The 14,873-nt window shown below is 60.1% G+C and overlaps 1 protein-coding gene across 2 annotated transcripts; it reads left to right on the top strand.

Moving 5' to 3' along the window:
* The first annotated feature begins 944 nt into the window (after positions 1 to 944).
* Positions 945 to 7,819, top strand: ARRDC2 (arrestin domain containing 2). Of its 2 annotated transcripts, none has more exons than XM_027587277.2 (8): positions 945 to 1,396; positions 4,383 to 4,449; positions 4,683 to 4,830; positions 5,360 to 5,462; positions 5,551 to 5,807; positions 5,908 to 6,070; positions 6,330 to 6,487; positions 6,719 to 7,819. In XM_027587277.2, exons 1-8 carry the CDS (start codon positions 1,138 to 1,140, stop codon positions 6,770 to 6,772), a joined length of 1,209 nt encoding a protein of 402 aa, XP_027443078.1. In that variant the 5' UTR covers positions 945 to 1,137; the 3' UTR covers positions 6,773 to 7,819. The 2 variants fall into 2 exon arrangements, with proteins under 2 accessions (XP_027443078.1, XP_027443077.1); XM_027587276.2 differs by lacking the exon at positions 945 to 1,396 and adding an exon at positions 1,455 to 4,289.
* Positions 7,820 to 14,873: the final 7,054 nt, after the last annotated feature.

A 14,873-nucleotide genomic window follows, 5' to 3' on the forward strand; every position in this document is an offset into this window, starting at 1 on the left:
AAGAACCTGGACTTGGGGGAGGGTATAGTGTGATTCCGGGGTTAGAGTGGCCTCAGGGCAGGCTGGAGGGGAAGGTTCTGGACACCAGTAGAATCACAAAGGTCCCTCCAGGCCTTGGGCTCAGTGTGCTGGGGTGAGGCAGGGATGGCAGGCCCTTGGCAGCCGCTGGGCTCCGGGCATAGCAGAGAGATAGAAGCCTGGCTCCTGGGGAGGCTAGTCGGGACCCGGTTGAGAGCCTCGGGCCCTGGCAGCCTCTGATAAAGCCATTAGTCACCTAGTTCAGGTGATAGCTTGGGCGCAAGACCCAGAAGACTGGGGAGGAGCCGGTGGGCTCCAGACCTGCCTTGGGAGTCCTGACTGCCACCGCTGGGTGCTTCTTGGGCAGAGGCTGCCCCCTATGAGAGCCTCAGTTTTCCCATCTGTTAAGATCTGTTGAGGAGAACAGGGCACAGTGCCCACCTTCGGGGAGCACCTAGTCTGATGGAGGACGAGGCACAAAAAAACACAGCAGTCACAAACAGCGACCAGAGCCATAAAGAAAGAAGACCAGAGTGTGATTAGGGGACTCTGAGAAGGTGACATTTGGGCATGGGGGTGGGGATGGGGAGATGGGAGAGCCCACGTAGGGAAGGGCGTTCCTAGCAGGGGAACTGTCCGTGCAAAAGCCAGGAGGCAAGCCTTGAGTTTGGTGTGTGTCGAGAACAGCCATGGAGACCAGAGGGCAAGGCCGGGGCGGTGCCGGGTGGGGGACACATGAAGCCACCAGATAGCCAGCTGGCTGCTCTGCTCGGGGCCAGCCACATCCACCTCTGACTCAACAGCGCCGACCCTACAAGAACAGGGCCCGCCCCGCTCTGGGGGGTGGGGGGAGGGGTGGCAAAGTCAACAGCGCGGGGACGCGGGCGGCACGTCCCCGGCGGCCGGGGCGCGTCACGGGGGCGGACGCCGAGGACCAGGAAGTCGGCGGCCAACGCGCCGGCCGGGAGCCCCGGGCGCCGGCCGGAGTTCGCTGGGGGCCGGAGGGAGCTCGGGGGCGCCCGGGGCCGCGAGGAAGGGCGCCGAGCCGCCGGAGGGGGGCCGACACGCCCAGCCGCGGCCCGGGGGACGCCCTCCCCGCCGTGCGCCCAGGCCTGCGCCATGCGCCCGGGGGGCGTGCGCAGCTTCGCGCTGGAGCTGGCCCGGGGCCCCGGCGGCGCGTACCGCGGCGGGGAGCGGCTGTGCGGCCGGGTGCTGCTGGAGGCGGCGGCGCCGCTGCGGGTGAGAGCGCTCGAGGTGGCGGCACGCGGCGGGGCGGCGACGCACTGGCTCGAGGGCCGAAGCGTGGGTGTCAACGCTGTGTCCAGCGACTACGCGGCTGCCGAGACGTACTTGCGGCGGCGGCAGCTGCTGCTTCGAGGTGAGCCGCTCGCTCCGCACCGCCCCCACCCCGCTCCCGCCAGCCAGGATACCCCCTCTCCCCAGGTCTGGGCGCTCCTCCCCAGTGCCCTGAGAGTTTCGACTTAGAGGCCTTGTGGCCGGGTGACCCTTCTTAAGAAGTGGAGACCTCCTCCCCAGGGTCTGGACCCTCTCGCCGGGACACACACCCTCCTACCCCCCCGCCCCCAACCAAACCCTCTTTCCCAGGAGCCCCTCTCAGGGTCTGGGCGCCCCACCCTTTCCAAAGCCGGGAAGGCCTCCAGGTAAATGCTATGCGGCGGGACCCCCCACTCTCCGGAGTCTGGGGAACCCCTGGGTAGAGTCAGGACATCCTCCTCTCTGGACCCAAGGATCCCCCTTTAACTCAAGGCCTGGGGTCCCTGATTTCCCAAAGAAGACCCCTACCTCACGTTCTACCCGTGCTTCCTCCCTCAGTTTACCCCTAGTGCTTGCAGAAATGAGTTCAGACCTGGGTGGGGAGTTCTGGTGGTGTTTGCAGGTAGGTTTGCATCCCTGAGAGGGAGGAGACTTGGGGTGGGGTCAGATCAGGCTGAGAGGACTCCCATCTGTCTCCCAGCTCTGAACTTCAGTCCCTCACACTCAGGCCACACAGCCGGTCAGGAGCAGGCCAGGGGTGAGTCTGTGCCTCAGCACTGAGCTGTGTTTGCTGTGTAGGTTGTTGGCTCCCAGGGTTGCCTCGCCACCCCCTCAGCTAAGCCAGACCTCACTATACTCTTCTGTAAAGTGGGCACAGGCAGGGCTGTACACAGCAGATCCTTTGCCCACAGCCTTTCAGTCTTTGCGCCTTTGCCCCACAGCCCCAGATGTGGGGACTGTCCCCTTACTAGCTGTGGAAACCCAGGCCTAGAGGGCCCTAGGGCGGGACAGGAAGAGGCCTCGGAGGCACTTCCTTTCCCCTGAGACTTAAGGGAAATTGGTCCCACACCTGGTCCCACTCAACCAGCTGCTTCATTAAGACACTGGGGTGAAGCTTGCAAAACTGCCGTGTAAACTCGAGTGAGGCCCTGCCTCTCTTTGGGCCTCTGGGGACCCATCTGTGAAAAGGACTCACCACATCCTCTACCTCCTCCTGGGCTTACAGCCTCCAGGGCTCCACTTGGCCCTGGGAGAAGGTACTAGCCCGTCATTTCAATCCGAGTCCCCTCCTCCATGCAGCCCCCCAAGCTGATCGCTGTGTCTACAGCCTCTGTTCCTCCCTTAGGTACTGCTCTGACCCAATGCCCCTATGGTCACTCTGACTGCAGGGGACCATGTCCGGTTATGACTGCCCCCCACTGGGAGTTCCGAGGCCTCAGGAGGTTCCCAGGGCCATTGAAGGCACCTCAACCTCCAGGGTAGGGGGTAGGTTCGAGTGGCCTCCAGGGTAGGGGGTAGGTTCGAGCAGCTACGCATCTCGCTGCCACCAGAGGGCGCTGGCGCCCTGCAGACCACGACCAGGAAACCCTTTACTCAGAAACGCTCTTTGAGATTCTTCTGTGAGTAAACTGAGGCCCAGAGAGGAGTCATACCATCTCAAGGGCACACTGCAGCCCTGGCCCCTGGGGTTCCTGGGACTCCCCTCCACTTGGCTCTGTGAGCGGACTGGGGCTGGCGGGGGGGTGCCAGGAGCGGGCCCAAGGGATACGCCTAGGGGGCTCGTAGGAGTTTGCTGGCGGCCGCAAGTTGCGACAGGAACATCGGGTGGTGGGTAAAGCTTGGGCAAAAGCGCTGAGGCGTGACCAAGTGGTGACATGTGGGGAGTGGGTTGATGACCTGGGAGCGAGGCTGTCTGGAAGGGGAAGGTGTCTGAGCATAGGCTACACCGCGATTCATGCACAATACTCTGAGGTCGGGGCCGATTTTCTTCCAGCTCTACAAATGACAAACGTGGAAACTTAGGTTCAAGAGGTGGTCACTAGCCCGGGGTCATCCAGCTGAGCGGGATTCGAATCACAAGACGGGGGTGCAGCAGGTGCCCAAGCAGAGGGAGGCCCTACCCACTTCCTCCTCCTTCCCGCTTCGCTCAGAGTGGGGAACTGACGCCAGGCTAGTCCTAGGCTCTCAAGGCCCCGGTCGGGGCTAGGCCATTCCACAGCCTTCCCGCGCGGGGCTGGACATGCCTCGAGTCAGATCTGCAAGTGGTGGCCAGTTGATGATTAAACCTAGTGGCAGAGTGCTCTTGCTGGGTGACCTCAAGCCCGGGGCCCAACTCCGACCCTAAGTTTCCCCCGCTTTACCCCCGGGGTCCGCTAGAGACCGGCTCGGGCCCGCGATGCTTCAGGTTCACGCAGGGGTCCACGAGGGTAGAGGGCAGCTGCAGAGTTTGTTATTTTGTTCCACGCCTGGGCGAGGCCACGCCCCTCGCCGTGCCATTGGTGTATTCCTTTCTGGGGGTGGGGCCCGCGCCTCGCCCCGCCCCGCCCGCCGTATAAAGGCAGCGCCGGCGCAGGGCGCATAGGAATTTCTGACCTGGTCGGCAAGTGCGCCTGCGCACCCCGGGCAGGTTCGCGTTCTGAGGCTATAGCCTCGGCACCTCGCGCCGCCGCGTCGCGGGTTCGAGGCCAGGGTCTGTGCGTCGCGGGTTCGCATCCCGGGCGCGATGCTGTTCGACAAGGTGAAGGTGTTCGCGGTGCAGCTGGATGGCGCGAGCGCGGGCGCCGAGCCGGTTTTCAGCGGCGGGCAGGCCGTTGCCGGCCGGGTGCTGCTGGAGCTGGCGGGCCCGGCGCGCGTGGGCGCCCTGAAGCTGCGCGCGCGGGGCCGCGCCCATGTGCACTGGACCGAGTCGCGCAGCGCGGGCTCGAGCACCGCGTACACGCAGAGCTACAGCGAACGTGTGGAGGTCGTGAGCCACCGTGCCACGCTACTCGCTCCAGGTACCGGCCGGCCACCCCGACGCGGCGCACGTGCTGCGCGCTCCTGGAACTCGGAGCGGCCGCTGAGCCTCCCCCTCTTGCTCCTACCTGCAGACACGGGAGAAACCACGACGCTGCCTCCCGGGCGCCACGAGTTCCCCTTCAGCTTCCAGCTGCCTCCGTAAGTCCGGCATCTGGGGCGCGGGATTGTAGGGGAATCCCTACGCCCGCAGCTCCTTTCCTGTTTAGGTCTCCATTGCTGGGTTTCTGGGGACCCTCTGGACCCCAAGACTGCCTCCCCCCGGGGGGGCCTTCAGTGTCTCTGTCTCTCATTCTCCTAAGTCTCTGGGACCACCCCCCACCTGCGTGTCTGTGTTTTTCTCCCCCTTGAAGTCCCTTCTTTCTACCCCGCAGGACACTGGTGACGTCATTCGAGGGTAAGCATGGCAGTGTCCGATACTGCATCAAGGCCACCCTGCACCGGCCCTGGGTCCCTGCCCGCCGGGCAAGGAAGGTATTTACTGTCATTGAGCCGGTGGACATCAACACGCCTGCCCTGCTGGTGAGTGGCTGCTCCCAGGGCAGATGAGTTGAGAGAGCTTTGTAGGTGGGGGCTTGGCTGCTGGGTGACCCCAACAGGTTCCTCACCCCTTTGCTTCCTGCACAAAGTGGGAATCACAGCTGGGCCCTGGCAGGGCGGGGGGCAGGCATGGGAATGCTTTTGGAGTCGGGCGGAGCTGGGTGCAGATCCTGCCTGTACCAATTTGGGTGTGTGGCTCTGGGCAAGTGTCTCACTCTCTCTGAGCCTCAAAGGCTTCATTTGTGAAATAGGGGACAGCCAGGGTTTGTGATAATAATGGCTTTTTGAGGACTTATTACACACTAAGTAATTAGTTTGTTCACTTTATCTTCAGCTTTATAAAATTGGTTTTGTCTGTGGATTTATTTTCACAGACGGTACCTGGTAGTTAAGAAAAAACCAGGAACCCTGCCCCCCGAATCCTCCCTCAGCTGGGGGTGGTTTGGAAGCTCCAAGGGATCTGTGGTTTGCACAAAGTAACCTGTTTGTATGCCTTTCCTCCACCCCCCAGGCCCCTCAGGCTGGAGCTCTGGAGAAGGTCGCCAGATCCTGGTACAGCAGCCGTGGTCTCGTCTCCCTCTCCGCCAAAATCGACCGAAAGGGTTACACACCAGGTACCAGGCAGGCGGGGCTGGATGGGGAAGAGGGCCGACCTCAAGGCTGCGGACGGGGAATCTGATGCCCCCCTGCACCCCACCACAGGTGAGGTCATCCCAGTCTTCGCGGAGATCGACAATGGCTCCACGCGCCCAGTGCTTCCTCGGGCAGCCGTGGTCCAGACGCAGACCTTCATGGCTCGAGGGGCCTGTAAGCAGAAACGAGCAGTGGTGGCCAGTCTCGCGGGCGAGCCTGTGGGCCCCGGGCGGCGGGCGCTGTGGCAGGGCCGAGCGCTGCGGATCCCCCCTGTGGGTCCTTCCATCCTGCAGTGCCGGGTACTGCACGTGGACTACTCCCTCAAGGTAGAGTCTCCCGTTGGTCCAAGGAGGGCAGGGGTGGCTGCATCTGCCCAGTCCCCCCAAGGCTGCCTGGGCACTCTCCCTCATGGCTCATTCCCCCCAGGTCTGCGTGGACATCCCCGGCACGTCCAAGTTGCTGCTGGAGCTGCCGCTGGTCATCGGCACCATTCCCCTGCACCCTTTCGGGAGCCGCTCATCCAGCGTGGGCAGCCATGCCAGCTTCCTGCTAGACTGGGGGCTGGGAGCCCTGCCAGAGCGGCCGGAGGGTGAGCTCCCCGTCCTGCTGCAGGGGCTGGGTGGGCAGAGAGGCGGCTGCTAGGTGGACTCTTCCTCCCCCCAGCCTCAGCGCCCCTATCTGTAAAAGGGCACAGTGGTGATTACATAGGCAGCCACAGGTCCTGCCAGAATCTCAGCCTCAGGGCCTGCAGCCCCAGAATCAGCCCAAGCTGGCTCCTGACCATGGTCCCCGATTCTGAGGCTCCTCTTCTCTACCAGCCTCACCCACTCCATCTCTCTCACTTGCAGCCCCTCCCGAGTACTCAGAAGTGGTGGCAGACGGGGAGGTGGCAGCCGCGGGGCAGAGCCCCTTTCCACCACTGCAGGACACCGACATGAGCCTTGAAGGCCCCTTCTTGGCCTATATCCAGGAATTCCGCTACCGCCCGCCACCCCTGTACTCCGAGGTGAGTGGGGGGGTGGTCCCAGAAGCCCCCATGCCTCTCCAAGCCCTGGGAGCCCAGGTGGGGGTGGGACTCAGATGAGTTTGGGGCCTGAGCCCGCCTTGCACCCCAGTCTGCTCCACACGTTGCCCCCCGCCTTGGCTGAGTGTGGGAGTTAGAGATAAGCAGGGCAGCGGAGGGGTGTTTCTGAGCCTCTGGTGCCCCCCCGAGACTGGATGGAACTGTTTCTCTCAGGAGGATCCAAACCCACCCTCAGAGGCCATGAGGCCACGCTGCATGACCTGCTGAGCAGCGAGGGGATACTTCAAGGGATGAGGTCGCACGTGTGCTTCCAGCTGCCATGGACATGGGGAAAGGCTGGGAGAAGAGCCAGCTGACCTGACTGCATTGAAGTTGGGGACTCCGAGTCTCAGAATGGGGCATGGCTTTCTGACATCACACAGGACAGAGGAAGAGCCAGTCTGGAATCTGATGTATCTGGACAGGTCCTCGTAAGGCATCAAATGCCCATAGTCGGATCCTGTCGGTCTGTGCTGGCTCATGGACAGGGCTCGGGTCCCCCAGGAGCCTCTAGTCTGGGAGAGAAATAGCCAGACATAAATACTTCCAGTCTCGTGGGACCAGAGGAAGAGCCCCAGGGCTGGGAGAGTCCCAACAGGAGCAGAGAAGGCTTCCCGGAGCAGAGAAGGCTTCCCGGAGCAAAGGGCCTTCTAGCTGAGGCCTTGGCCTATGAATGAATGACGACAGCTCAGCAGGCAGACAAACAAAGAGAAAGAAGTCGGAGAAGGTCAGAGCTGAGTGATGTTTGGAGATCACCCCCTTTGGGGCTCAGAGGGCAAGTGCCTCAGTTGAGGCCACACGGCAAGGTCGGGCAGGCGAGAGGGCCCAGGAACGGGGCATTCAGGGATGCAAGTCATTGAAGCTTTTGTGGGACCTGTGGGTGGCAGGGGCATCTGCTCCAGCCTTTGAAAGCCAGAGAGAGATTGCTGGCCCAGGCTGGGACTGCCTGGGGGCTCCTCCAAGTACACCAGGACATGAGACCTCGTCTGCATATTGTATAACCCAGGAAACCCAGTTCAGGACATTCAGCCAGGCCCTGGGGACAGAGGTCAGCCTGGGGTAACAGCAGGCCCAGTGCAGCTCTGGAAACCTGGAGGGAGGGAGGAACAAAGTATGAGGGGGCAGCCGGACCAGCCCCCCGGGTTGTAGAGTTTCAGCCCTGGCTGGGGCAGGGCCCCTGCCTGGGACTCAACGTTAATGATCAGCCTTAAATTGTTCTCTTTTTTACAGTTGTTTGTTTGTTTGTTTGTTTTTTAAATGAAAGTGTGGGGAAAGAGACGGCTTATTGGTTTATTTCCCACAGCTGCCAAAGAAGCTGAGTGGCTTTGACCTCCATCTTGGGTCAGAATCTCCGGGATTGAAGGCCAGGCCGAGGAGGGGTTGAGGGGCCCATTGTCCAGCAGGAGAAACTGAGGCTCAGGGACACATAGGGAGGCTGAGCTCAGGTTGGAGCTGGACCCCATTTCCCCTTCCCTAGTGTAGTCGCAGAGGCTTGGAAGCATGAATTGGGGGAAGGCTTTTGTTTTCAAGACATGGTTCATATACTGGGAAATGAGCAGGGTTTTTTTGTTTTTGTTTTTTATTTTTTTAATGTTTTATTTATTTATTCATGAGAGTCAGAGAGAGAGAGGCAGAGGTAGAGGAAGAGGGAGAAGCAGGCTCCCCGCTGAGCAGGGAGCCCGATGCGGGACTCGATCCCAGGACCCTGGGGTCACGACCTGAGCCTAAGGCAGACGCTTAACCATCTGAGCCACCCAGGCGCCCCTTGTTTTGTTTTTTAAAGATGTTATTTGACAGAGAGAGAGAGACACAGAGAGGGAACACAAGCAGGGGGAGTGGGAGAGGGAGAAGCAGGCTTCCCGCAGAGCGGGGAGCCCGATGTGGGGCTCGATCCCAGGACCCAGGGATCATGACCTGAGCCGAAGGCAGATGCTTAACAACTGAGCCACCCAGGCGCCCTGGGAAACGAGCCGTTTTAAAGTGTACAGTTAGGTGGCATTTCGTGCACTGACAGTGTCAGGCACCTGTCACCTCATCTAGCTCCAGGACATTCCCATCACCCCAGAGGAGGCCCCGTTCCCAGGAGCGGTCACTGCCCACCCCCTTCCCTCAAAACTCCCAGCACCCACTGATCTGGGGATTTGCCTGTTCTGGACATTCCCTATACATGGGATCACGTTCCGTGTGGCCTCACTCGTGTTTGGCTTCCTACTCAGCTTAAATTTCTCTGGTAAGTTTCATCCACATGGTAGCCTGCGTCAATGTTTCATTCCTAATCTTTATGGCCAAATAATATCCTGTTGTGTGGATGGACTCCCATTTTGATTGTCCCTTTACCCCCTGATAGACGTTTGGGTCATTCCCACCTTTCGGGGATTGTGGTTACGGCTGCCGTGGACGTGGGTGTCCAAGGATTTGTTTGAATACGCACTGGGCTTCCAGGCAGCCCTGGCGGCACGCAAGTTGAGTCTTTGGGCATTGAAAGTAGGGAAAGTGAATCCAACAGAGTGAGGTGACTCGTGCAGGGTCCGGGGTCGCCACTCAGAACCCCCACGCCGCAGTGATTGGCGGCACCCGTGGTGGTGGTCCCTGCAGGGTCTGCGCTCAGGCCACGCCCCAGGCCCGAGGCCCCGCCCTCAGCAGGGCGGGGCCAAGTTAGAACCCCTTCCAATAGCTCTAGCTGGGCTCACAGTTTGCCCAAGGCAGTGAAAATTCAGTGGCGGTCTGGGATGACGAGTGGCAGGGCTGAGGGGCGGGGTTGGACACTGGCAGGTATGACCACCAGCAAGTCGCTTGCTTCTGAGCCAGTTTCCTCATCTGGGACTCTGGGCTACCTCTCCACCACCGCCTCAACTGCCTCCCATCTCTGGTCTGAATTTGGGTCCTGATTTCCACCTGCTTCTGGTCCTGGGGTTTACCCAGCCCTCCCTGTCCAGCAGCATCTGCCCTGGGCAGTTGGCCTGGCATCAAGTTCGGAGCCTGTCAGACTGAGGGTTCCTTTGGGCCCAGCAGAGGGGAGATACACCCACACAGCACAGTCACCCCAGACCCCCTCTTGGTCTCAGAAAGAGGTAAGATCCCTGTCGCCCTGGGTGCGCAGGACACAAGATCCCAGCTTCCAGATCCGTGTTCCCAAACGGAGAAGAGTCTAAGCTGTCTATTGCAACAACAGATGGGGGTACATTTTTACGAAAGGCTTCCCCCAGTAGGCTTGGGGGGATAAGCCACCTCGTGTGCCCAGGACTCCTGGGTCTGCAACTATCTGGAACCTGATCCCTAGAAGAGGTGGATTATCTGGTTCGGATAAATAAAAACCAGAATGGAGCCGTCTTGGGTCGTCCAGAATTCAGGGAACTCCCTGAACACAGAGTGAGGCCCACAGGGTAGAGAGGAGGGTGGCCAAATATTCTCCTAAAATAAAATCCCACCCCTCTCTAGGCCCCTAAGATCTCTCACCCACCTCTCCTTCCAGCTTCCCCTGGATCTTGACTGCCACTCAGATATCCCAAGCTGGGTCCTACCTCAGGACCTTTGTACATGTGGCTCCCTCTGCTGAAAGACTCTTCTCTAGGACTGGACTCTTCTCTACCTCCTAGCCTCATCTTTTCAGGAAACACCCCAACCTCCTGGCTAAAGGTGCCCCTCCCTGTTACTCCTTCTCCCATCCCCCTGTCCTATTGTCTTCATAGCCCTGATCACTCTCTGAAATTTTTTATTTAGATATTCACTTGTTTGAAGCTTTGAGGGCAGGGCTGGGGCAGGGCTGGCCCCAGCACACAGCAGGCATGAGAGGCATGAAGGGGGGTTGTTGACTGGAGGAGACCCCCCAGACTCTGGTGTGGACCAAGATTCTGATGGGGGTGGGGATGTTACCGCCTTACATTGTTCCCAGGACCCCCTAGAATCAGAACTTGTCACCCGTTCGGAGAGTCAAACACCAGGTCTCTCTCTGTCTCTGCCTCACCCTCCTTACCCCCCCACTCTTCCTCTCCATGTTGTTTTCACACTGTCCCTTTTGCTCGATGTTTCTGTCACTCTCTCATTGTCTCTGTCTCCCCCGTCTCTGTCCCTGGCTCACCATCTCTGCATCTCTCTCTCTCACTCATTACTTCGTCGCTGCCTCTGGATTATCTCTCAGTGTCTCTCAGTCTCTGACTCCTTGAGCATCTCTGTCTCCTTCCCTGGCCTGGCCAGGCCCCTGGGCCATGGGGTGACAGGCAGGCAGGGCGCCCTCCGCTTGTTTTCCGCCCTCGCTGGCAGGGGGCCCAGCTGGGATGCTGTTCAGGAATCCTCCAGCTGCCCGGCTCCAGCCACCAGGCACAGCCGCTGGCCTCTCCTCCCAGCACATTCTGTCCCGAGCAGGGAGCCCTGGGGGTGGGTGGGGTGGGAGTGGAGGGTTCCTGTCCGGCTCCAGTTACAGGACAGCCCGTCCTGGTGGCCTTGCTCCCCACCACTGCTGCCCCCTGATGCCTCCCCTCCCTACTTTGGGCTTAGATCTTCCTGAACGGGGCCCCTCTGCCAGCTCATCCCTACCTCAGGGGCTTTGCACTTGCTGTGCCTTCTACCTGGAGCTCCCTCTCCCCAGGTATGCCCAGGACCTTCTCCCTGGCAGGCTTCAGATCACAAATCACCTCCTCAGGACGTCCTCCCTGTCTCTGGGCCAGAACGCCCCGCCATTCCCCTACGCCTGTCCTGATGCCTTTTGCTTCCTGATCTTTCCCCTTCCTCGGAGTTCTATATTTACTTGTTTGTTGGCAGGGTGTCTGTTACCCCAGAGCCCTGCTGTATCCCCAGCACTGGGCACGCACTAGGTGCTCAGTGAATATTTTAGAGTGCATACCATTTCATCCCAAAGCTCAGCTCTGCCTTAGCCACCCAGGCTCCCACGCACAGCTCCCACCCCTTCCAACGGCTGACCAAGCCCCGGCCCTGCCCCCTCCTAACCCTGCGGCCCCTGCCGTCCCCCGCACACACCTCCTGCCGTGGTCCCCTGCGCCCCCAACACACCAGCCATACCCCAGCCCTCCCATCTGTTCCCAGAGGGTTCCCTCCCCTAGATGCACCTTTTCCAGTGAGGGGCTTGGTCTCTCTTTTAGGCCCACTGGGCTCCACACGGGGGCTGCTGTGACGCGCGCGCACACACAAACAGACACACACACACGGAGACACAGAAATGGGCCTGCGAACTCGGGGGCACACGGCCCAGACCTCGATGAGCACGGACCCACATGCAAGTGCGTGCACACGCGCGTCAAGCCGGCCAACGGGTGCAACAGTACTGACCACGCTGGGCGCCCGCGGCCCTGGGTGAGGGCTTGCAGGGTGTTCACGTGTGGAGTCCCCCAACTCGGAAGGGAAGCAGGCAAGATGCCCTCATCTCACAGGTGGGTGCAGGACCGGGGCTTTGAACCCACGCCAGGGTGTGCACAGCCTTGTCCGCGTGCGCGCACACCTCCACCCTCACTTCCCCCACCTCATTTCTGATGTTCAAGGCCAGGAAAGTCCCCAGAAAGCATCAGGCCGGGCAAGGGGCCCAGGAGGAAGAAGTGACTCAGCCAGTGGCCATCAGGGCCTGCCTCGCTGGGAGACCCTTGGGGCTGGGGGGTTGGCGGGTTGGGGGATTCACAGAGAGCAACAATAAAGGACTGGGGCGGGGCGGGGACAGGGCAAACAGGGCCTGCCGAGCAGAGTTGGGGAGGGGAGGGATGGGGCATGCCTCAGTGGGTCCCCAGTGTTCCAATACCGCCCCTCTGCTGAGCCCGATTCATAGGTGGGGAAACTGAGGCATAGAGATGAGGTGACTTGCCCAAGGCCCTCCAGCCAGGATGGGGCAGGCAGAGGACCCCTTAGTCCTTGGTCACATTTTTTTGCGGTTGTGGAGATAATTCTCCCTGCTTGCCTTTCGGTGGGCAGATGCAGCCAGGTCGTGGCTCCAGGTGTGGACACGTGACCAGGTCTGGCCAGGTAGAGCCTTTTGTGACCACAGACTCAGGCATTGGTTCAATAATAGGCATGTGACTCTGAGTGGGCCAATCACCCCAGGAGTTTGGGGGCTCCTGGAGGTGAGAATAAGAGCCATCTTTGCTACCACAAGGAGGGGCAGAACCGAGAGTCCCAAGGTCATTGTGGTGAAATCCACAGACACCCCTAGCCCTGTGGAGTGAGGGTGGAGCCAGAGGGAAGGACGAGGGCCAGAGGGCCCTGGGAGGGCTTCCAGGAGGAGAGGACACTGGAGTTGGGGTTTTGATGGATGAAGAGGAGTTCACCAGGGCGCTAGAGAAGGGCATTCCAAGCAGAGGGAACAGCGTGTGCAACCACAGCAGGCAAGAGAGGGCCAGGTGTGTCCTCAGCCATTCCTGCATCTCTGTGGGGCTGGGGCACAGAGGGGCAGCTGTAGATGCGTTTGGTTATTTGCTCCTAGGCAACCTCACCAGCCCCTTAAGGGTGAGACTAAGTCTTTGCTGGCAGCTTTGTTGGCAGCTGACGTTTCTTTAACATTTGTAGTGTAGGTGGCCCTTCTTTGGGGACACGGAGGAGAGACATGGGTGGGTGGTGAATGGGAGAGTTGGGTTCACAGGGCAGGAGAGCCTGGGGCTGGGTGAGGGTGGCCCTGGGAGCCCGGGAACAGGACCACAGTCCAAGGCAGGAGGGAACATTTCCCATTTCCCCATCTGTAAGTCCCCACCCCCCGGGCATGGGGCTCCAGGAGGAGGCAGGGTGGGGTTCAGGGTCTGGACTCCCAGCACCACCTCTTCCTTCCTGTGTGACCCTGGGATAGTGGCCGCACCTCTCTGAGCCTTGGGTTTGTCATCTGGAACCCGAGTTCACTGTAGGACCGGGTCAGTACTGGGCACAGAAGCAATACAAGGTCTGTGGGACTGGATGGGGTGTGCCGAGCCAGGGGAGGAGGGGCCGGGTCTGTCCAAAACATTACCTCAGCAGTTCCTGGACTCTTTGAAAACAGGAAGCCAGCTCTCAAGGGAGCCCCCAGCAGCGCTTCCTGAGCCTCCTCATGACGCGTGCTGTGCTGGAGGGGGGTGGGGGTGCACAGGCCCATGTGTGTTTGTAGGCAGCCTGGAGATAAAGAGAGCCCACCAGTGTGCGCATGTGTGTTTGCATGTCAGCCTTGGCCGTGGAGTTGCCCAGAGGCACGTGCATATGCGTTGCATGTGCTGGAGTTCGGGTTGACACATCTCAGCCAGTACGGGAAGCAAACGGGGGCCGGTTGGTGCATTTGCAAGTCTGGGTCTAGGTGCTGGGCGTAGGTGTCTGTCGGCACTGGGGTCTGGCGGGTGCTGGCAAGAGCCGGCTTGTGCTGGGCTATCCTGCTCTCCTTTCCCTCCGTCTGTGCCCTCACTCATCGGCCTCTGGCCCCCTGGCTCTTCCTGGAGACTGTTAAATATGTTCTTTTTTTTTTTTTTAAGGTCTTTTTTATTTATTTATTTGAGAGAGAGAATGAGAGAGAGAGTACATGAGAAGGGGGAAGGTCAGAGGGAGAAGCAGACTCTCCGCCGAGCAGGGAGCCCGATGCGGGACTCGATCCCGGGACTCCAGGATCATGACCTGATCCGAAGGCAGTCGCTTAACCAACTGAGCCACCCAGGCGCCCTGTTAAATATGTTCTTACCTCAGAGCCTTTGCACCTGCTATGCCCACTAACCAAGCTACTCTGCCCTCCATTCTTCTCCATCTCTCAGGCCTCAGGATAATGGCCTTGGGCAAGTCACCCCCCCCCCATTTCTTAGTGTTCCCCTGCCTTTCCTTGAGTCCTGACTCAGCTTTGATCACTTACTTCCCTCTGCATCCTAGGATGTGTGGGCTCCCTCTATAAATCTCAGTTTATTCTCCCGTAAACTAGGGCCAATCTTGGTGGGGTCTCACTTACCTAGAGTCACCCCAAAAGTGGAAAAGGCTGAATTCAAGCCTGGGCCGGCCAGATCTGACAATGCATAGAGGCTTTGTCCTTGCTCACATCAAGTGGGGGAAATACCTGAGGGTCAGGGACCGTCTGGGATCACTCAGCCACCGGGGCCTCCTGTATGCCATGTTCCTGAGATGTCGTTCTCCTGCTGGCAAACTTCTACTCATCCTTCAAAACCCCATCTCAAATGCCCCTTTTCTCCAGGCCAGTCCTGACACCATGGGCTGAGGACATTTGGTGTCTGGCCATGTCTGTCCCCTCCAGGCAGGCCAGGGCTGAGGCCTCTTAGTTGCATAGCCAAGAACACAAGACCATGTTTCCCACATGCTGACTTTCTGGAGCTGGCCCAGGTACCTTCGCCATGCCCGATCCCCAGGAGGTGACTCCTACTGCCACATCACCCTCAGA

This window comes from Zalophus californianus, chromosome 1, assembly GCF_009762305.2.
Source record: "Zalophus californianus isolate mZalCal1 chromosome 1, mZalCal1.pri.v2, whole genome shotgun sequence".
Lineage (NCBI taxonomy): Eukaryota > Metazoa > Chordata > Mammalia > Carnivora > Otariidae > Zalophus > Zalophus californianus.

Excerpts from the sequence above, each read along its gene's own strand:
- ARRDC2 (XM_027587276.2), top strand. The coding sequence starts at position 4,016 with ATGCTGTTCGACAAGGTGAAGGTGTTCGCGGTGCAGCTGGATGGCGCG. Across the intron at positions 4,450-4,682 it reads TTCAGCTTCCAGCTGCCTCC|GACACTGGTGACGTCATTCG; the intron begins GTAAGTCCGGCA and ends TCTACCCCGCAG. Across the intron at positions 5,808-5,907 it reads ACGTGGACTACTCCCTCAAG|GTCTGCGTGGACATCCCCGG; the intron begins GTAGAGTCTCCC and ends CATTCCCCCCAG.